General features: G+C 39.1%; 1 protein-coding gene across 5 annotated transcripts in view; it reads right to left on the bottom strand.

Annotated features, from left to right (window-relative positions):
• Positions 1-23,685, bottom strand: part of LOC124302155 (ecdysone-induced protein 74EF) — a 122,354-nt gene that overhangs the window by 34,348 nt on the left and 64,321 nt on the right. Inside the window, exon 1 of one of the 5 annotated variants that reach the window (XM_046757996.1) lies at positions 8,042-9,312. The exons of the other annotated variants lie outside the window; for them this stretch is intronic. Within the exon in view, the coding sequence (XP_046613952.1) occupies positions 8,042-8,336 (295 nt within the window). The 5' untranslated portion in view covers positions 8,337-9,312. Of the gene's footprint in view, positions 1-8,041; positions 9,313-23,685 lie in introns of those variants that run through there. 5 annotated transcript variants of the gene reach the window in all.

The raw sequence follows: 23,685 nt of genomic DNA, 5'->3' as shown, positions 1-23,685 counted from the left end.
TCATCCTACGAATAAGGCGAACGTCAAGGGCAAAAAAAATAATCCCGAGGGTCGGAGCTATGGTACCGTTATGCCTTTTTTCGCCCCCTCGGCATCCCTTATACCGAGCACATCAGCAACATAGTTGGAATCCCTAGAACCTGGTTATCCTGGTCGAACAGCGTCAGCAAGGTGGTCTGAAGAGGGAATATATCTCTCTCTCTCTCTCTCTATACATATATATATATATATAAAACGCATCCTGACCCCGTTATATTTACGTGTGTGTGCGTGAGTGGATGGATTGATGGAAATCTTTTTTCCTAACGGTATGCGAGAAGGAGAAAAACCAACGAAAGGATCGCTGCAGCAGGTATAATAATGTAAGATTAGGAGCAAAAAAAAAGGGGGGGGGGGGACCTGGGGCATTATATTATATTACAACGAAGAGCGAGAGAGATGCTTCGGATTCCAACCTGGCCACCCCTCCTCCCCACCCCGCAGATGGATCATCATGGGGATTGCTTTTTTTTTAAATTTTTTTTCTCTTTTGTCCCGTTTTATCGGGGGGTTTTTTTTTTTTTTTGTTTCCAGTTTTTCAGGTACCGTCGCGTCTTTTTACCCCCGTAAGGGATGAAAATCATAAAAATACATATTATACAGGTCTGTATATAGAGTAAACGGGCGAAATAAATGATCGGGAGAATTGAAAAAGACTGGGGCGGTTTATTTTAGGACAAAAGTACAAGGAGACGTGTGACGTTTTTAAAGTCCGTTTCAGGAATCCAGAAAGATACTCGTTGATTCCAAAAGACGTACGTTGTCAGTGAACATCAGATCTTCATTTTCATTAATTAAATAAATACATGCATATTCGAAGGGGGAAATCGTAATAATATACACACAGATATTCGATTTCATCTAATTATATCGTTCCTTTAAGAACAGCTTAAAATTTGTATAAATTTCCCCGAAACTCATGAATTAAATTGGTATTGTTTGAACGATTAACAAAAAACTGTTAAAAATAGTGTGCATTTAAGTTTGACGGTGAATATCATCTGAACGGTTAATTTAATCGACTAATCATAACAGACCATTATTGTAGAGCAGTAAATTTCCGACCTAACCATGAGTTGCTCGTATTATAATGACATTTTGTTGAAGAGTTATAAAATTCATAAAAAAAAAAAGACATCTACCTTAAAATGATCAAACTTCAGCCTTCAATAACTTCTGAACAGTGAGGTATACAGAAAAATTGTAAGAGACCTTTTTTGTAGAGGATTCGATTTCCCACGAAAATGCGAGACGATTTTTTTTCTTATAAATAGTAGATACCGAGATGTGTATTTTTCTTCCTCGCCGTAAGAAAAAAATAGAAAACTGCGAAGCGGAGGACCTCCCTATTAAAATTAAGAGCTCATACTCGGAGAGAATGTTCTCGAGGTTCTCTACCAACCAAGTTTTCGGAGTATGAAGTGAAAAAAAAGAAAAAAAAAAAATAGTCGATTTTTTTGGCCCACCCTAAATTGTATATAATACACACGCGTAATATAGCTATACCTATGTATATACCGCCGAGTGATAACAGCGTGTAAACGAATGGCGACACCAGTCATTGGCCATAGGGTAGGTAGATTGATGACCGTGTCTCCATGCGTTATATACACACCCGTATGTTATCCACCACGTACGTACGGCTTGCCGACAATGTAGGTCAGGGCTCGCGCATCGAGCGCGTCCGGGTCTTCCTCCTCACTGCACGACGAGAGAAGCGACGCGACGAGACGAAATATAGAGGGAGGTAGGTGGATAGGTATTTTATAAACGTGTATTACGACCTCACACGCAACACGTCGCTGCTGCTGCTGCTGCTGCTGCTGCATTAAAGAATTTTATCCTCTCTTGCTCTTTGCCAAATTATTGAAAAAGATTTTTTTTTTTTGTTGTCATTCGTTGATAAACGCTTCACTGGGTTACAGCATATAAGTATCCATATGTATGGATAGATGCGTGCGTGTGTGTACAAGGTACATAGATCGACTGACCTGGCGATGTTGTACACACGATGTATAAACGCGTCCGTGCCAATGCTCTACAAACCGAACGAGGCACAAGGACGGGCTACCCTAGATTTTTCCCTCTGATTGTGAGGCAAATTAAACTGCATGTACGTATGTGTGTGTATATATACGTTGTTGAAACGATAATACTGCAATTGCGTTACGGTACAGTTATTGAAGTTACAATCAAAGTGCGAGAATAAGTATAAACGTATCGATAATAATTGAAGAAGCGAAGAAGAGGGTAAAGTAACTTCGAAAAAGAGACTTCGAGGGTAAAAAGAAAATGAGTAAGATTCGCGAAAATCGAAGCGGACGAATAAGGAATTCATACTTGTCGTCAAAGGATGCGAGGACGTGTGTGTATACGTATATACACGAATGCGTATGCATATACGACTGTATACACGACGGGCGGTGAGAGAGAATCGTAAAGAGGAGGGAGGGACAGGAAGCGAGTCCTTCCTTCCGCGCCGGGATAATATCCTGAATCGTAATGAGGTAAAACGCCGCGATCATTCTCCGAATCATTAGTTATTTAAATAAGTCTCTTAGACGTCGACGTGGTTGGTTGGAAAAGATGAGAAAACAGGGGAGAAGGAACTTTGGTTTATGGCCATATTATAATATACCTATGCGGATACTCGGAACTGCATAGATTCCACATACCTACGGTTTAAAAACGAAGAAATAAGTTTATCGTTGTTATTATTCTCGTCAAATCCTTCCTCGTCGCTGCGAGTCTAATTCAAACGCTACATTATTATATAACAACAACAACGACAATCACGAGACCGTTTATCGCGACGAGTATTTCTTTTCCTCATCCTTCACGATTCATTCAATAAACTTTGTCTTATCGTAATCACCACGACGGGTGTAATTATACAGGACTTGTAAGACTGCAGCGAAAAAGAGCCAAAACATTGTGGTAAGAGAAAAAAATAAATAAAAAAATCGTACATCTGCGACAGAGTTAAAACGACATGTATACAATACAATCGAAACCTCGACACGTCATATCGTATCTGCATACTACGTACATGCAACGTATGCACGTATGCAACCAAGGTAAATACATAGGCAAAAAGGACAGGTTGTTGGTATTATAAGCGTGTGTGTATAATTATGTAAATAAAAAGTAAAAGTTAACCGGTAACCGCGCGACGTGTGAATGTCTGAGCTGGCGATGAACACTTTAGAGAGTCTCTCCGTGCATAGGTATGCACGTACATCGTAGGCATTATTTTAACTTGAAACTGCAGACAATTGTAAGTTAATTATATTTTCAACGTTTCTTCACCTCTAGCATTACTCTTCCTCGATTCGCTTTTCCGATAATTACACACAGGTATATTGCTTTGGCAAACGGGGTCGACTCGAGTGTGATCGAAAAGTTTTTCACCACGTGCGCAAGGTGGGTAAAAATATTGGCAAAAAAAATTTACACAAGTGTTTCCCGAGACGGCGGTGCAATGCGGTGATAACGATATCGAGAAAAGGTGACAAAGAGAACGAGGGGAGTCGAAAATGAGACCAGACAATCGTAAAATAACAACGCGTGCCGCCGCCGCCGCCGCCGCCTTCTTCGCATTGCCAAAGAGGTAAACGGTCTTTGACGAACATCGCGGACGACGACGTAAATAACAAACAGAGATGAATTAAAGAGTGCGAAGAAAGCACGGAGTGAAAGAAAAGAAAAGACAAGGTGAGAAAATCGAATACTACCAAGTCTATTAAGAAAAAAGAACGAAGAAGAAAAAGGAAACGACAGACTCGGATGAATAATTAAATAAATAATGTACATAAGATTACCTGTGTACGTGAACATAATACATACGCAAAGATACAATCGAAAAGCTCAACTTGCAATGTGTAATATGTAGGTATATAATGTATACAGATATGTACAGTTTTCTCTTGATCTTTTCTGGTGAGAGGGAAAAAATAAATAAAAATGATTAAAAAAAAAAAAAAAAAAAAAACCGAGCGGGAAAGGGAAAAAAAGGTCGAGGTACCGTTTTGGGTCCTTCCGCGCAGACGGACCGAGAGACGCGATCTATGCCGCCCAATTTTCTATGCATCTACGCCCAACCCCTTCTTTCTTTCTTTCTTTCTTTCGCTCATTTACGACAGGCGGCTACCGTCTGACTTCCAGCTCGGTTTCCCCCTTTTCCTTCCATATACAAATAAATAGATACATATGTATATACGCATATATATATATATAAAACCATACAGACGCGCATTATATATTCAGAGTTGCATTAAGCTTATATCGTATATATATGCACACACCTTTACCTGCACGCACAAGTTATTATCAACACACGAGGTAACGAACTGGAAATTTCAACTGCGTCCCACCAACTGCAGCGATTTCCGGTACTGAAATCATCGTCCAATTTCATCTTTCCCTTGACGTTACGTAAGTGTATAATTTAATCTTGCGGCGGTGATTTAATTTTTTATTATAAAAATAAAAAATTTTAAAACCGAACGAATGAAAGAGTAACGTGAATTAAAAATTACGATGAATGGAAGAAAAAGTAAACAAGGTTCTTAAAATTTTCGAGTATCAGACGCGTCGTAGCAAAATTGAAAAAAAAAAAAAAAAAAAAAAAAAATAATATTTTCAAAAATTAATTGCAAAGTAGTTTTTCGAAGAAATTTTAATTTTCATACCCTGTAACGAAACTTCGGTGTAAAAGAAGCGAGAATTTCATAAGATATAATAATCACATAATCGACGTACGAAGATGGGTAAAATGAAGTACAAGTTAATTGGATCCCGTAAAGTGGAGAAACAACAATTTTTATTGCCAAAAAAATATAATTTCGTTTCTACCCATATTAAAGGTTTAATCTCATATGCATAGATACCTACATATATAATATATATATATATATATATAAATTCATACACGTTATGGGGGAAGAGACCTTTGAAGAAAAAAAATAAAAAAATTTGTTTCACGTGTACATTATAAGTAGGTATGAGTATCACAGTATAAATAGTTTACGGTGTGACTGAATAGGAAAATGGCTAGGTGAAAACTTTTACGAATTTTCCATTCCCGTAACCTCCTCGAAAGATTAAAATTCGCTCGAAACTTTCTCCACCCTCTTTCTTTCTCTCAATCCGTAAAGCGTTTCTTTTTCGCACTGTTGCGCTAAAATGTGTGAACTCCAAACCATGCATGTAACTGACATACACGAGACAAACACACACACACACACAATAGTGTGCATTGTCAAGTAGGTACACAGCTATGGTTTCGTCCGTCCAATTTTCTTGCGGGTGAAATGCGCGCGTGTGTGTGTGTGTGTGTGTATGTAATACATATACACAGCAGGTCTGGTTGCCGCAGCCTTGACTTCTCACCCCGAAATTGGCCATTCCGCTTTCGACGAGAATTTGGAAAAGTGAAAAGTGGCCGACGACCCACGGTTTTCCGGGTTTTGTCCCTCGCTCGTCCCGCCCGCACTTTCACCCCCTTTCTCCGTCAACTGACCGTCGCACTATTTCCGTTTCTTTTTCTCATTCTCATTGTCGTTCTTCTTGGGAGGTCCACGCGTAGCGGAAGAATAATACGAAAAGGAAAGGGGTATAAGAAAAAAATCGAAAGGCTTAAACGTCGAAGAGAGACTGTTAGAGTATACAGGAATAAGTGCGGAGCGAAGAAAAAAAGTCCCTGACCAACCAAAAAATTCCCTGACATTTCCCTGACATACGATATTCCCTGACATTTCCCGGTTTTCCCAGTTTTCCAGACGGGTGGCCACCCTGGAATACTACAAAGGTTTAGAAGAGCATTAGTGCCGTACATCAAAAGTAGCGCGAGAGAGAGAGAGAGAGAGAGAGAGAGAGTTGGGATAGTAGTAAATAAATAATAGTGAAAAAAAACGTTATAGATTAAGAACCTTAATATAAATTATACATCAGAGTTGTAACCTACAATGTAGCTACTGAAGCTAAATAAACTACATCAATCAATCAATCTTTCGCTAGACGTCGAACTCTTTATACACGCATATGATACGTGGCGTTTAGCAGTGGCCGACCGGCAACAGGGAGCTTCGAGATAGATGTCCAAGACGAAAAAAGATTTTTAATTTTAGCGGGGTTGAGGCAGGTCAAACCCTGCAATGTCGCAAGATTTATCAGCTGAATATAAATGCGGGTGCCGTGCGTGTCTGTATGTATAATACGATATGTGTGATACTCCATTTCCAGAGAAAGAGAAATAACGATGAGGGAGAGAGGGATGGGAGAAGGGAGGAAGAGAGAGAGAGAGAGCCGAGAGAGACAGAGATAGCAAATGAAGGACTTGACGAGAAGTGAACGCGGCGACGATCCGCGACAAACAAGATAAAATACAGATTGTACGCAACGAGCGAATAAAAAAACAACGAACGTGTATTTTATACATTACATACGCTGTATATAATGGAAAATAGAATATGAGAAAGATAATAAAGATGGATAGATAGAAGGAGGATGAGAGAGAGAGAGAGAGAGAATCCTTGATCTAATCGGTTCGGTGGAACATTTTTCTCTCTTTCTCTCTCTCTCTCTCTCTCGCTCCGCTTTTCCGTCATTTTTCTACCTTCACGGATCATTTCGACTCGTCTTTTCCTCGTGTATATATGTACATGTATATGTACGTATGTATTAATAGGTATCGTAACATGTACGATCCTCCCTCTCTTTCTTTCTTTCTTTCTTTCTCTCTTTCTCTCTCCCCGCGTACACAGCGTATTGCTGGTACTGGTATTGGGTCTCTCGACCTTCGCAAGGTGCCTTGCGTAATATTTTTATCTCCGAAATTACATCCTCGCTTTCTGCCCGCTTTAACTCGCACGCTCTTACTCGTTCAGCCCAATGGCTGCGGCATTCGTGCATACATACATCATACATATATACGTAACACGCGTGAGTATCAATTTATATTTTCTGTAAACCTTACATTATAAACGTAAAACTGTTGCTGCGGTATGCATGTACATTATTATGTTACGTATAGGTATGTCATCTTTATGTTGTGAAAGGTTGTACGAGATTACGATGAGAAAAATAAAAAAAATAAAAAAAAATAATCAATCCCCGAGCCCTCGCTTCCATTCGCGTACTATTGTACGTACATTATAATACGTATTATATTACACAACGGTGTTTGTAGCGACAATGCGAAAAGCGTAGGAATCATTATTTATACACACACAAAGCGCTTAAATCTCCCCGCTAAACAATTTCGGCACAGTTTCGTGATCTCACGATGTTATATATTAATACTAATAATAATATTGATAATAATAACAACAATAATAATAATAATCATGTCGTGAACGTGATTGCGCTTCATTATTTTTCTTCGTTTTTTCCTCCTTACTTCGTATAATAATCATCATCTCCTATTGTACACGCAGCAGTGGGTGTGAATGGGGGGGGGGGGGGCTAAAAACGGAGGTGGGGTAGAGAAAGATTAAAAAACGCGTGTCACGTTTTATCTTATCCAAATTAGACCCGACTCTCGATCCTCCCCCTACCTATTTCTTTTCCTACACAAAACTACGTCGCCGAAGCCAACCTGAAGAAAGCTAAAGAAAGTTTTTCAATGTGATCGGTTTCGGTTACTCTCTTCAATTTTTGATACGACAAATTCACGAACTGACGACACGTCCCTCCTACACCCTCCTTACATGCTTGCGTTTCATACATACGCAAACGAATGAAGCAATTAAATTCCATCCTTTCCTCTCAATGACGACGAACGGTTAAATTTTTGTTCGCAAAACGACAATACCGACGAATAATTACCACCTTTCTTCGCATTCCGCGATGAGATATGGTAAAAGATAAAGAAAGATAAAGAAAGAAAGAAAGAAAGAGACAAAAAGAAAAACGTTAACGGCGTGCATTCGTTTTTCTCTTTATCTTTACTTTAATTACAATTTTTGGGGGAGTGAAATCAATGCCAAAGATCGTGACTCACGGTATCGCCTCATGAGGTTCTTCTTGTAGGGTTTCGTGCCGGGAGGCCTGGACCTCGACCTGGTGCCGGTAGAGTTCTTCTGGTTATTGTCCGAGCAGGAATCATCCGAGTCCTCGGAGCAGGTCCTTTCGCCCTGAGACGAATACTCGGCGACATTGCCCTGAAGTCTAAGGGCGGCCGGTTCGTCGACGTCTTTGACTTCCGGTTCGAATAGGTCGGCCGACTCCTGCTCGTTTTCGAACTCCGGATAGTCGCCAACCCTGACGCTCAGGTCGAGCGGCTGGTCCTCGAGCATTGCGGCGATGCTTCTCTCGCAAAAAGTCACCGGATAATCTCCCGCCCGCGATCTCCTCTCCTTTCCTTTTCTTTCCCTCCTCCGTTTCTTTTCTCTTCTCTTCTTCTTTCCCCCCCCTCTATTCGCCGCTTAACGCGCGATTCATTTTCTTCCTTGATCACAACACTCTCCTCTTCCTTGCTTACCGTTTCTGGCGCTTATAATGGACCAATTATTTGTACCTGTCTTTTGTCTATCTATTTACGTATATATATATATATCTATATATGTCTACCTATCTATCTATCTACCTTACCGCACACCCGCTGCACACACATCCGCACACACATTTGGACGATTGACGAGATAGAAACAACGTCGCATGACGATCGGGAAACGATTCGAAAGAAGAAACTTGTTATATACATATATTAATATATGTACGCATATATATCTTTTCGATCTTTCAAGTGTTACAATCTTCTTTTCTTGACGAAAATTTCTAGGTTCGTTGATAATGTATTGTGCGTATAAGTGACACTGATATCTCACAACACTTTGCTTGTCTTTTCGTTTTGGTTAGTCGTTGTAGTTATTGTTGTTTTTCTTCAAAAAAAAATCTCATCGAAACTTGGTCCATATATATCTATGTGACACTTGTTTGACTGTCGCAGCAGCACGTGGACACCTCCGACCCGTTTATCTCGATTTTTCCCCGTTGGTACGTCGACGGTGTGAAATATTCCTCGTCACGTGGGCGGCGTTTTCCGTACTTTCGGTGTTTGCGTTATTCGCCGGGACCGCGGCCAAATAATAAACAAACAAACAACAACAACAACGAGATGACTAGTATAATCTCTCGCTGTATAATTTCAACAATTTCACTTTTAACTCCTTCAATAATCCGTCGTCCTCGATCGACAACAGCGATATTATTACGGTAACATAAAAACCCACCAACAACATCAACACCAACAGCAACAACACATACACAAAACTATATCTTTCTCTCCCGCCCCCCCCCCCCCCCAGACCCCACCGCCGCCGCCCCCCGCCCCGCCGTTTATGTCGATTCGACCGTGATTTCTATTAACCTCAACATCCGCGTACACAAATCACAGTGTTTTTATCAATTTTCCTTCTCCTTTCTCGGTACAATTGAACCGGTAAGAACGAACTGAGCGCTTCTGGGATCGACCGAGATTGAAACGAAGCGACAACGATTAAGAAACCGATCACAAGGGGAGGGCGGGTTTTATACTCGAATCGATCGATCGGCCCCCGTTTCGTAGGTAAGGAAGAATCGCGAGTGCAGCGACAATTGTTTCGCGTAAAAATTAAAACGTGTCCAACCGTGCGTTGCGATTCGCTCTTTCCGCCGTCCGTTCCTACTCCGTGCGTATATCTCTGAATCCTTGCGAAGCGGTTGCCGGTGGCACACTGACTGAGTCGCGACCTGGGACTCCGGGTCGGTTCGGCCCGCTAGGCTTGCGCCGCGCGCCATAGACGATGCGAAACCAAGAGTCGAACGGTTCGGGCGTCTCCGGCGCTCTTCGCGCCCCCCACCGCCCGACCGGCTAGACAGTAGGCACCTAGAGACGAAAAGCGATGCTTACCCTACCGCAACATCGCCCGTTCCAATTGAAAGGAAGCTATTTTCCGTCTATTGGGATAGGACAACCGGCCCCTCCTCCCTCCTCACTCTACCCCCGCCCCCCACCCCGCCCCCCTCCCGCGCGCCATACCTCCCTCCTTCCGCCGCGAATCGCGCCCTCAGCCACGGTGTGCAGGCGCGATGCGTGCGTGACGGATTTGTATCCCCTATCGGCATAGACTATGATATGATGGATTGCGGTGCGCGGTTTGATATCTCGTCGTTGTTTCGATGCCCGCCGATGTATGTTTGACATCGAGCATAACGAGATCCGTATCGGGATTACGCCGATTACGATAACCGAAATAAAACTAGGTTACGGCGGATCGGCCGAAGGATATTTCCGGCTTTTGTACAGTCCGGCCGAAATTCATAACGAAACGCGAAACGACGCGTTGGTTTCTTTGAAAACACACCGAGTTTCACCCTTGTATTATAATGCACCCACAAACACTAGCTTTTACCGAGAACATGAGTTGAAAACGTTGAATTTTAGATACAAACACCCCGTTGTTATCACGCGCCAAGAGAAATTACATTGTTCGACTGATTTTTGTTTTTCTTTTTCGTTTATTTTTTTTTTTTTTTTTTTTTTTTTTTTTTTTTATCACCAAAAATCACCCGATATGTAATTGAATCCAATACACGGTTCGTTTTGTTCAAAATTTTCATTTCTTTTGTACGATCGCTGCGTAATTTACGATCGACAAACTTACGATTCGGCAACATTCAGTCATTATTCTTATCCAAAATCTATCAACTTACAACGATTTGCAGTGAATTTCTTTGCTAATAAAACGACCCTCGTATGCTTATGATAATTGGGCAAGCAGGGCGAATTTTTAAAAAACACAATTATTTCAAAACAGTATAATACCGCCTATTGTTTGTTATAATCATGTGTTTACGTATAGCGTTAAAACCTGGTGTTTAAAAAAACTTTTGAAAGACTTGGTTCACCGCGACTAGTTTTTTCTTTTTATTTGGAGAGGGGGGGAGGGGGGTCAACATGATAATGCACACATAAAGTACAAGTTCCATATACCTATACGTCTGCAAAGCACCGTCTATACAGCTTTAAAGGCTTTCGGCTCGCCATTACACGGATCGATAATTTCAAGCTCACGGAATCCGGTTGTGGAGCAACAACTTTATAACGTGCAAAAAAATCGGAGCTCGACTCGCGTATAACTGCACGCGCGAAATTTTTACAATCTTATCGCAAAATCGGCGGTCTTTGATACTATGATGATGCACTAATATGTGCGTAATAGTAATACGTGTACCTTGTACGCGAAACGAACCGTGGCGAAAAATCCATAGATGGGAATTTCCCGGCTGTCTTGTCACTGAAAAATTAGTTTTCAACATCTCGCAGAAAAAAATTTGATTAAAAGTTAATCGACACACCACCGCCTTCTTCTATATTCATTTCTACCCACATTTACAAATATATATTGTACATATAATTACGCGTGTGTTTGTCTAAATGTTTTGCTTTTTTCCAGTTTCGTATAATATCTATACATATGTATTTATTATATGTAGAGGCATACATATAATAAATACAATATGAGCCACGCGCGGTTTGTTTCACCTCGTTTACCAGACGACTTCATCGTCTGCGAGAATCGCAAATCTTACGAAATATATACATACACACATACATGTATATACCGCATGGAGATAGAAAACCTGGTATTTCTTATCAGAACCTGGAAACACGCGGGGTACAAACGTAAGATGATGTCTTCAGTCGCCACAGTCACGTGTAAGCGTCAAGTATAATAAGTTATGAGTGTACAAAAACGTTACAGAAATCCCATCGTCAATTAAACAATAATACACGTACAATTTATATCCTATATTACAGAAACACCAAAACACAAGATCATATCCTGCATGTGAAAGGAAACTTTTATACATCAACGATTCGTACATATTACACCGATTATAAACTCCGTTGGAAAGAACGAAACAAACAAAGGAAGAAACGGTGAAAAATAATGAACAAAAATTGGAGAAAATTGCAAAATTTGAACCTGATATAAGAAATGTTTATAAATGTCGCGGGTAAAATTGCAGCCATTTCTACAGTTTCGCGTATTCTTACCCACGTACGAATATGCGTTTACAAAGAATTGTGTACAGTGTCGTATACCACGGGCAGTGGTTATATGGAACGAGGAAGAAAGTGCAGCGGCATGACTGAGAGAGGCGAAGGAAAAGACGCAGTCACTGCAATTCTAGGCGTAACGTGCGTATCTGCAGGCTTGTCGCTCTCTCCGTCTCTCCAATTTCTCTCTCCGCCGGGAATTTTATCAGTTTACCGCATACCGCAACAAGAATCATTCGATCGGACGACAAATACGATTCGGTTACGCGACATGTTTCCGCATAGCTACAATGCGATAATTCATAAATATAATCCCAAAACTCCGCGCACTCAAAATCCTCTAAAAATAGGTCTTGTTTTAGTATCATTATTATTGTTGCTGTTGGTGTTATTATTATTGTTATTGCAACCATCTCGGATACATTAGCCGACGATTCAGGCCGCGACTAACGCTTAAAACTTTTCCTCAGACGAACAACAACGTGGTTTCTCTGATCTTTCTCTCCCCTTCCCTTTTCTTCTAAAATTATATCATATACATTCATATTATTTTTTTCTTGGCCTATGGTAATAATAAAGAGAGCGCGTCAGTCCACGGCGGCTGTGCAAGGTAGTTATCCAGCGAGTATCGGAGAAAATTTCATATACAACGACTTGCCTACTACTTTGTAGATTTTGACAGGAGGTAGTAGGATAGAAAATAGGATTTGCGGCATGTGCGCAAAAACTAACAATTTCGTAATTACTACGTTTACAACTTAGTGTTGTTATCATTCCTGTTGTTGCGGTGGTGGTAATTAAGCTTCTGTAAATATTTATATATTATTATTGTTGTTATTATTGCTGTTTATAACAACAGTAACTGATATACGCGCACGTGTAGACCGTATACTTGTTATACGTAAGTATGTACAGTAAGTTGTACACCATAACCGTGCCAAGGCGGAAATATTTATCTGTCACGCGAATATTTGCATAGAATGTTACAAGTATAATAATAACTGACGAACGAAGGCCACGTGAGAGGAAATTTGCAAAGAATTATTAGGTATACTTTATACTATTATTTACAATTTTCCCAATGGTTACACTGGATTTTTCTTCTTTTCTATACTTATATAATCACGTCCTTTCCTTACGCTATGCCCAAAATCGATATAATCATACAACGACCGATTATCGACGATCATTGTATTTCTAATATTTACGTGAACGGAAGCACTGCACTATGTTTCGGATGTAATAATTGAAAAAACCGGAAAATTAAGCCTATAATATGTAGATACAAAGATACATCGTACGCCTATACCGATTTCGATATTTCAAAATAATTATAACAATCTTTGCGTCGTAGGTAAATACACGAATATATTTATATTTATTTATCGTTACAACATACGCGACGATGATGAGCAATCGTTCGTTTTTATTATCCTCACGTTTATTATACCTGCACCACGGTTTACGATATAAAACTATCAAGTTACACTACATACGTGTCGTGTATTTATTACACCTGTGTTAGAGACATCGCACCATATAAAATATCTACACTTATAATAACTATATTCTTACTCTACTCCGTGTACAATTCTTTTCATGTTTTCTCAAATTTAAAATCTCGTCCGACGTTTGTGTACGATTATAAATTATCCGAGCGGTAAAATAATGGAACCAAATGAGAAATAACAAACAAATCCGACATGTAGGGAATTATCCAGTACGCAAGTATAATAATAGTAGTATTAATAGTAACACCGGACGCAGGATGCGTTTTTCATTATTTCATATGCATGCATAAACATTATAGGCGCATATATATATTAGACTGTTTCGAGATAAATCGATAATTTTTTGTTTTGCTTTACACAATCTTAAACTATACTTGGACATCAAAAAATAATCCTCGCGAAAGGAGGGGCCGGTCCTTCAAGATTTAGAGGTGTCTCATCGGACCTTTGTCTTTTTTATTTCGTTAATACGTAAATAATTAATTTGCATGGATGGAACAAACGTTTTTCTTGTCCTAAAATGATGAATATATTCCAAACTTATGTATAAGTACTGAATATATTAGAAAAAACGATCTTGATGATCGCAGCAACCATTATCGGTCGATATATACGTCGATAAATGCAAAAAACAAAAAAAAAAATACAAGAATCTCCGTAAAAATGGTTTTTTATTATCGTCAATAATCCGCAATGAATACATTCATTGATACGCTGTTACGATAATCATTTTCGGCTACAAAAAACTTGACTTATTGCAATTGGGGTATTTTTTTCTATGGTCTTGAACTATTTCGAACAAATATTGTTTTTGTTCCTCATTTTTAGTTAACAAATTATTATATTCCTCGACAAGGGCTACTCCACGTTCAGCTGAATCATTAACTACTTTCATTTGTGAGAAAACCATTAAGCACGTTTGAAAGCTTTCGGTAGATTCCCATTGTATGAGAGGCTCATCCAGGAAATCATGGGGCAATTCACATTGTTGAAATAAGCGCCTCGATTTTTTATTGATGAAATGACTTATGTCAATTTCAGGCAAGTTTTTTGTAGCCGAAAATGATTATCGTAACAGCGTATCAATGAATGTATTCATTGCGGATTATTGACGATAACAAAAAATACATTTTTACGGAGATTTTTGTATTTATCGACGTATATATCGACCGATAATGGTTGCTGCGATCATCAAGATCGTTTTTGCTAGTATATTCAGTACTTATACACAAGTTTGGAATATATTCATCATTTTAGGACAAGAAAAACGTTTGTTCCATCCATGCAAATTAATTATTTACGTATTAACGAAATAAAAAAGACAAAGGTCCGATGAGACACCTCTAAATCTTGAAGGACCGGCCCTTCCTTTCGCGAGGATCATTTTTTGATGTCCAAGTATAGTTTAAGATTGTGTAAAGCAAAACAAAAAATTATCGATTTATTTTGAATAGTCTAATATATATATATATATATATATATATATATATATATATATATATATATATTGTAAATATATGTACACATATATGTATGTATAATAATAAATACAGTGAGATCCGTGAAGTGCAATCTACCAAATGCATATGCAGTCGTCGTCGTCGTTTCGTTCTCGTTCTTGGTTCGTCGTTTAGTCGGGTTTGAAACTATATAAAGGGGGAAGTCAGAGTCCGAGTCGCGCGGGTGCGGCGGGGGGCAGTCCTTGGAGAGTTCGCTGCACCGGCTTTTGCCCCCCCCCCCCCCCCTCCCGCCCCCCTCTTCGTTAGCCACCACTCTTCCTTCTTCTATCCCGCCGGCGTTGCAGCAGCAGCCGCAGCAGGCGTCTCGGACGCCGGCCACTATGCAACTGTATACTTACATATATATACCTATGTAACTCATACATACGTAAGTTGCTGATCGGCGTTTCCCTGTGTATAATATATATATACGTACCTAGTTATAACTGCTATATGGTACAGAATAAACCACTGGACGTATATCGGTATCGAGTGTCATATATGTTAGATATATGTATATGTTGTATATACATACATATAGCTTTGATACGCAGCCGGAGGTTTGTTATTACAAATGAATTGGTACAACTGCACTGATTTGTTGCATTCGGACTTCGCACCGTTTACTTTTTATTTATTTATTTTTTTCTTCACCCGAAGTTAATTGGGTAGACATAACAAGAAGAGTTTCGGACCAATATTCGTAGAGCAAGATTTCAATGAAATCGGCCACCAGAGCGGAGACATCCCCTGTCCTTAAAAATTCTAAAAAATGGTATTTGTCTTGGCTAAGTGTCGGCAAAATGCCGGTATAGGAATCTGTGCTCGGAACAACGTTCCGTCACAAGACATCATCCTCACCTGAAGGGTGGCATACAAGGTGGTGTACATACGTATATGTATGCATTGTACAGATACCATGTATGCATATATTGTATCGCAATCACAGATCCAACCTAGGCTAACCTTAGCGCGCGTTATTGTACGGCGTGTGACGATGATGATGATTAAGGGGTCGCGTGACGTCACTCGTTAACACCGGCGTGCGTGCTTACGATGGACGCAGAGTTGATGCAGAAAAGCGAGCTGATTGTGAGCCGATATAATTGCGCAGAGAATGCGGTAGATACGTTGTACACGTGGTGTATGACGAAACATGTATATACGGGACTTTCCCCCATTTCGAAGACGAATTTTTCATTTGTCTTATTTTTATTTACACGACCGTGTCAACGATTAAATACTGGGGAGAAAAAGTATCGAACGTGTAATTTTATCACAGGATCTAACCGATGAACTACTCTCGGTTTCACATAACGCGCATTTTCTTTCATTGTTGGATAATGGCTATGGAGAAAAAAAAAAAAAGAACAAGGTTCAAACTGAGTGTTTCGTAATGGGATTCTAAATTTCATCGAAAAACATTTTAACACCGAATGGTACGAAGATATATTTAACTTCCAAACCGAAGACTAATTGCGAGGTTACGTATCGTGATTTATGCACGCACAATCTTGATGAGAATTGAAAGAATTGCAGATTTTGTGGCAGTGAAATAATTTTGAAAGCAGTTTTCTACGATAAGTAAGCAACTAAATTAACAAGTGCTATTGGCTTTGTTCTAATATTAAAAAATTCATCAAACGTACAGTCAAGTCAAAGAGCTGTGCAGGCGGAAATACGATACAACAGAGGTTTGAAAGTGCAACCAAAATTAAATTTAATTCAAACAACATTCCATCGACACTAAAGCAAAATTAAAAGGTGATAAATTTCAATTATCAATAACACGATTATTCATGATTTTGAAGAGATCCCATCACCGAATCATTTCTTTGATGAAAAAATCCTATCGTTCGAAGAATTTCAATGATCTCGTAGCCGATCATTTTATTTGCGAATGAATTGTCTTCAAGTCTAAAAAATCAGATCCACGATAACGATGGAGTATATATTTTATCGCGTAATTGCAGGTTGGCTTTTTAAACGCTAATAACAATATCGTTGATAAAATTTTTTCTTCCGTTAGTATCTTTTCTTGACCAGTAGCGAATAAATTTGATATTTTTCACTGTTAGAAAAGATGAACACCGTTAATCTCCTCGAATGGTTATCCTCCCACTTTCGAACCTTGGTCGGGTGGCATATATTTCCGCACCGTTTCCACCTCTCCGAACGGACTTGTACCGTGCGACGTTCGGTAGATGACGATCGTTAAGGCATCGGCGTTGCGGATAAGCGCGATTCGAGAAAGTGTAAATAGCACAGAGACGCCTTCGCGCCGATCTCCGGTGCACGTGCGTTCTACGTTACAAGTCTCTGTGTGGACGTAATACGGCTAGCCATGGCCTAGATAGAACGCGGCGGCGTGCCGGTTTTCAGCCAGTGGGTGCAGTCTGCCGGTGCATCGGCGCGAAGATAAACTCGCGGTAAAACCGCAAAGAAAAGGGGAAAAGAAAACACGCCGCAATCCCCACTTTACAAATTATTCGACGGCTGCTTAGACGGACACGTACGTTAGCCGTATACGATCTTTTCTCCGTTTAACAAGTGAAACGAAAGTCAACCCCCTGCCCCAATTAACACACGCGTCGCGCGCACTTTGGTACCGAATATTTCTATTAATTTTTCACATACCTACGCCGATTTCAATTTTCCTGATTTCCCGCTTCGTTGTCGTATTTTTATTTTTTGTTTTCATTTTTTTTTTTATTTTCCTTTCCCTTTAGCGGATTCTTCTAAAATTGTTAATTCATCTCGTTTCGTCGACTTCTAATTCCAGATTCACTCCTTTTATTATACACATACATTGTAACGCATCGTATACGACTGATTGGTTTTTTAATAATATATTCAACGTATGTATAAGATGATGCAATAAAATCGCTGTCATGAGGTAATATATAAGGGGCCGAGCTGTGAATATATATAAACGTCTGTGTACATGTATGGCGGACAATGTGACGTCATTATTAACGAGTCGGCCTAAAACGCCTATGTATTACACAACCCAAGACCTACACACGTACACAATTTCTCATATCATATTCTTAGTTCCTCAGACTACGTACATGACAATGTACGGATGTCGGATAAATGGCATCGATTATATATATATATATATATATATATATGTGTGTACACACACATGCACAAACCTGATGGAAAGCCGCGCTTTGAAACGCAAAGAACTTTCCTCTCTGGCTACGCATGTGCGTGTATACATACACGCGCACAGGTATCGTAATACAATGAAAAGTGTAAAACAATCAACGAGTTGCAAAGTCTATGATTACCTTTAATAAAAGATTGATGCGTATGCGATCGTTAATCGGCGATCAGGTGAAACGGATACGTAAATACTGTACGAGTCGTCGTGTATAATAACAATAATAACAACGTTAGGCATACACATTATTACATACGATATTGAACGAGGATCGGCCGACACGTACGATCTGTTTTTCGAACAGGTTTTCGATTATTTCCATTTTTTTTTTTTTTTTTATTTTGGTCTCATTCTTCATTTCGTTACTGCCGAGTGTCGTGACGACAAAAATGCGTTTGGAAAATACTGCGGACGAGGAGGGAGATGAGAAAGTTAGAAAATCAGCCTTATACGGCGTAGAGCGAAATTACAACCCGGTGGAGAATCTCGAACTTGCGAAACGGCGCGGTGCCGATCGTTTGCAACGAGAATCCAAGCGCAGGCTGACAGTGCAGTGTATGCACCGTGCGGTACGATGTAAAGATGATAGGTGCACCGACGACTACTCGCTGAAACGACGATCGGGGCTGCCATGCACAAATATGTGTGTCAAGGCACGACCTGGATTTTCCTCCTCCTAGTTCTCTTCTCTCTCTCTTTTTCTCTCCCCCCTCCCACGCCCCTCGCGAGTTACACGAGAATATATATATTGCCAATACATATATATGTATACGTATGTATACATACAAGCACGCGCGCGCACACACGTGGATATGTAAAATATAACGCATGTGCAACGCGTTACACATTGTTTCTGCACGGCATAATTTATCAATGTAATAAATATATATATATCCCTGCATACGTATATGCATAGGCATAAATAAACGCGTGTAAGCGTTACGGATTTCTAGCGTAAAAATCAATTACATCTGTACGGTTATTATACTTACAATTCAATTTCCTGTTTTAAATAAACTTCATTCTCTAAAAACAAAAAGCAAAAAAAAAAAAGAAAAATAACCATCTCCGTTCTATAATGGATGATTAGAATGCATATCGTTGCCGGTTTGTAAGGAAATACCGGCGTTATTTACCCAAGTGAGGGACACGTGATGTTCAGATAATGATGACTAATAATAATCAACGGAAAATTTTTATCGTCGCTACGGTAGCGTTGTTGCACAATGCATACTGCAACATTGTAAGTATGGAATATGGGGCATTCCACGCCAACTCGACCGGTGTTGGACCCCGATCGTCTCGAAATCATTTCAGGTGTTTTTCTAACATTTTACTCGGTAAAAAACTGGGCCTAATTTTGTATTAGATTTCTTTATCAAGCCTTCTTCGTGTTTTATAAATTTTTGACGTTGATTGAGAAAGCCCGTTTTTTAAATCTGAAAAAATTCTAAAACCAAAAAAAAAAAAAGAATCCAACGGATGACATAAAACAGCCTCCAGTCCGTGCTCTGTTTCTACGCACCCAACAAATATCGAATATTATGATGAAATTATTAAATCTGCTGCACTCCGTAGGGATGTGGTGGAATATTCTTTATCAACTAGAGAGACGCATCGTCGAATTAGAACGAAATACTTGATGAATCTGGTGAAACCGAATATTTACAAGTAAATTGACCTTTATTCGACGCTTAAGATTTGATCCGGTATTAATTTTAACTTTCAAAATTTTTAAATTCCGAATCGAGTAAAAAAAAAAAAATACTAGGACATTTTTGAAAACGGGTCCCCGTTTTACGTCATCCACTGGATTTAAGTGCAAAAATTTATCAACAATAAACGGTTTGATGAAAAAATCTAAATAAAAATCAGTACGCGTTCATCACTGAGTAGAATGTTAGAAAAAAATCTGAAATGATTTCGAGACGGTCGGGTTCTAACGCAGGTCGAGTTGGCGTGGAATGCTCCATAAATATTACATTATATGAAAACGATGCTAAGTTATATACTACAATAATATACAATTACCACAATAATAAAGCCTGTAGAGTATAAATCTGTAGGGGGGAAAAGAAATTTCCGTATAGAAGGATAGAAAGAGAAAGCAAAAGAGAGAATAAGAGAAGAGGAAAGAGAAGTTAACTTGTACCGAGGATTATACACCGATCATGCGAAGTAAATTTGTGTCGTAATAGAATGCATTGACCGAGTATAAGTTACCGTTGTACCGATCGTACGGTAATCGAATTATTTCATTATTACGATCATTACGATTATTAATATCCCCGTTACGTGAAAATCCTACAAGACAATAACGAATTTAACGTCAATAACCCGTGCTAAGTTACATAAATACCTACCCTTTCGGAAGTATAATATTATGAATTAAATATATGTAAGGTATACCAACAATTCGCGCGGAATCGTAAAGGTATGTCACCGGAATTCGATAATACATTAATGTAATAAACCAATTCAATCCAATATTATATGGTACCTGTAACATGTATAATAATAGAACATACAAATATAAATATATAAATAAATATTCATACTGATACGAAGGCAAATAAAATCGACATTGAATACAACGAGTAAGAAAAACGACAATTATATTCGGCGAACGATAAATCTGACCGCGTGAATGCGAAGAAGAGGAAAAATTTTTTTTTCTTTTCAACAATATAAAATTTACAAAAAATCCCACCAACTACGCATACACCTATATCGTCTTGTAATAATTATCGGTTCAAATTCTCCCTTCGTACGATAACTTACTCATGAAAATGAAAATGCATGCACATCGTGCGTGCGTAAAGTAAACTTTTGCCGCTTTCCATCTGTCTTCCATACATATACATATACATAATCAATCCCGTGTATAAAATAACCTGTAAAATATATGGCCCAATTGTCGCGGGTTTGATAAAAACGGAGCGAGAAAAAGACGAGGATAGACGAGTACCCGGGCGGAAAGCCGGTTGTATTGATTAAAGTGCGTAGGTGCTGACCTACCCCTACCAGACATTTGGCGTCCTTCCACGACCTTCTGCAGCCGTGTCGTCGTCCTACCCCAACCAAACTCGGCTCGGAGCCATTCGGCCCGACAACCCCCAAGCAACCCCCACCCCCACCGACGCCGCCACCCCTCCACGCCCTTCTCCGTCTAGACTCGACCCCCCCCCCCCTCTCTCTCTCTACTTCGACCCTCCACCGAACCAGCTAACCCAAGCAAAAACTCACTTTCGCTATTCGTCCTCTGTGTGCCTGTGTATCCTCCTCGTCCTCCTCCTCCTCCTCCTCCTCCTGATTCTGCTCCTGTTCCCATAATTTACAACGCCATTGGGGAAGACTCTCGACCCGGAGACCTCCTGACATAAGCCCCCCTCCTCCCGGACTATTCGCCATTTTCCTACTGACGGCTACCTAGTCGTCGTTACACGCTAATCAACCCTCTCAACGTCGGCGACACTCTCGTCCAGAGGTTAAGCCACGCTCTTGTGGTGATACATGCGTAGACGTGACGCGCGATACATGTGCATTTTATATATTATACCTACGGTATGAATGCGCGCGAGTGTACGTGCGCAAAAAAAAAAAAAAAACAATTACGAACGAATCGGATTTTGAGATATTCAATGGATCGGCGATCGTCGTTTTACAAGTAATAAATCTTAACGGTGAATTTGTTGAATTATTTTCAACGATCACGGTATACGTATGACAATGACGCGTGTTTAGCCGATTGAAAGCACCCAAGTCTTCGCTTTCTCATATACATATGTGTAATGCACATGTGTATTAGGGTGGTTCGTTTTACAACGTTTCATTTTTTTCTTTTAAAGTACTGTTCGAAAAATTTGTGACAAAAAAAAAAAAAAAAAAAACTGTCGTAAAACCTGGAGAGGGTAGGAAAATATTTAGAGGTGGAAGAGTTTAGTTATCGAAAAATTTATAAGTGACCTTTTTTTTGTATAAAATTCAGTTACCTATAAAAAATATCCATCGGACATTCATGTATATTGCCTCGTTACTGAGCTATAAAATTCCGAAATAACCAAGATTATTTTCTAATGTTAATTACATGGAAAATGTATGATTGCGTTCAGGAACCTTTAAATATTAATATTGAGAGCTCGAATTAAAACGGGCGTCTTATTTCCTCTTCCTACAAAAAAAGAAAAAAAAAAATACACGATGTTTTTGGATCTGTCTGTTATATATACCAGTTTATTTATCTTGTATCATGGACCAATCAACTTTAATTATTGGTAGAGACCTCTAAATATTTTCCCATCTCCTCCAGGTTTTACGGTAATTTTTTTTTCAACATTGATAAATGAAACATTTTTCGACCAGTACCATAAAAAAGAAAAAACATAAAAAAAAACAAGCCACCCTATTCGGACCCCCTGAGCAGTTAATTATTTTTTTCGGCTTTTGAGCACCGTGTACAAGTTGTTTTGATCTATCGCGAACAAATTCATCATCGCATATCGCCATTGTTCGAAAATAAAAAAAAATAAAATTTCCGGGCTAGGCGACCTCCTCCAAGAAATAGTAGAAAAAACAATATTTTTATTTTCTGAAACTTTTGTAGTATTTGATTTTACCCGAAGTACTCCATTTTCTTTAAGAATCTTTTTAAAAACGCTCAATTATAAAACTAGTGAACAAGACATTGTATTTTTTCGCAAATTTTACAAGTTACCCTGTATTAAAAATCAGCCGTTGCATTGAATTTTTTTTTTTTTTAATAATTCGTTTCAATAAACAAACGAAGAAGAAAAAAAACCCTGATACGTAAGACAGCGAAGAAGCTGCCTTTAATCAGCTAACACGTATCATTATCATATACCTATATATATATATATATACATATATATATAGTATACATTATAAAATGCACATATGGTGTAATCAATATCATTTTATATTCGGTTTCCTTTATCTCTTGGCTTTTTTATCATTCGCTTCTTGATGCTTGCTTTTGTTTTTTTTGGTTTTAATTTATCTGTTTCTTTCTTTTTTTTTTTTTTTTAATACATTTACGACACGATTACACGTCTCGCGGCGATGCGGACAATTTCACGCATACGTACATATTGTACCTTATGTTTGTTCAATATTACTTCTCGCATATAATAGGATATGAAAACGGCGTACACACACGCACGCACACGTTCACGCGGCTCAGGTCAAACGAGCCATCGACAATTATCTTGCAGGGCAACGTGCAACTCTGACACGGCAGCGTTCGTTCAATTTATTCGGACATCGTTCATTTTATTTATTTATTTGTTATTCTCTTTCATTACTTTTATCACCATTCATTACAGAACTTTTTGCGCATACGCCTAATTATCAGTCAAAATACAAAGTATTTATATACTTTGATAATTATATTCGAGAATATGT

This window comes from Neodiprion virginianus, chromosome 4 (assembly GCF_021901495.1).
Source record: "Neodiprion virginianus isolate iyNeoVirg1 chromosome 4, iyNeoVirg1.1, whole genome shotgun sequence".
Lineage (NCBI taxonomy): Eukaryota > Metazoa > Arthropoda > Insecta > Hymenoptera > Diprionidae > Neodiprion > Neodiprion virginianus.
The sequence above is the reverse complement of the archived record's forward strand: the minus strand, read 5'-3'. Positions and strand labels throughout refer to the sequence as shown.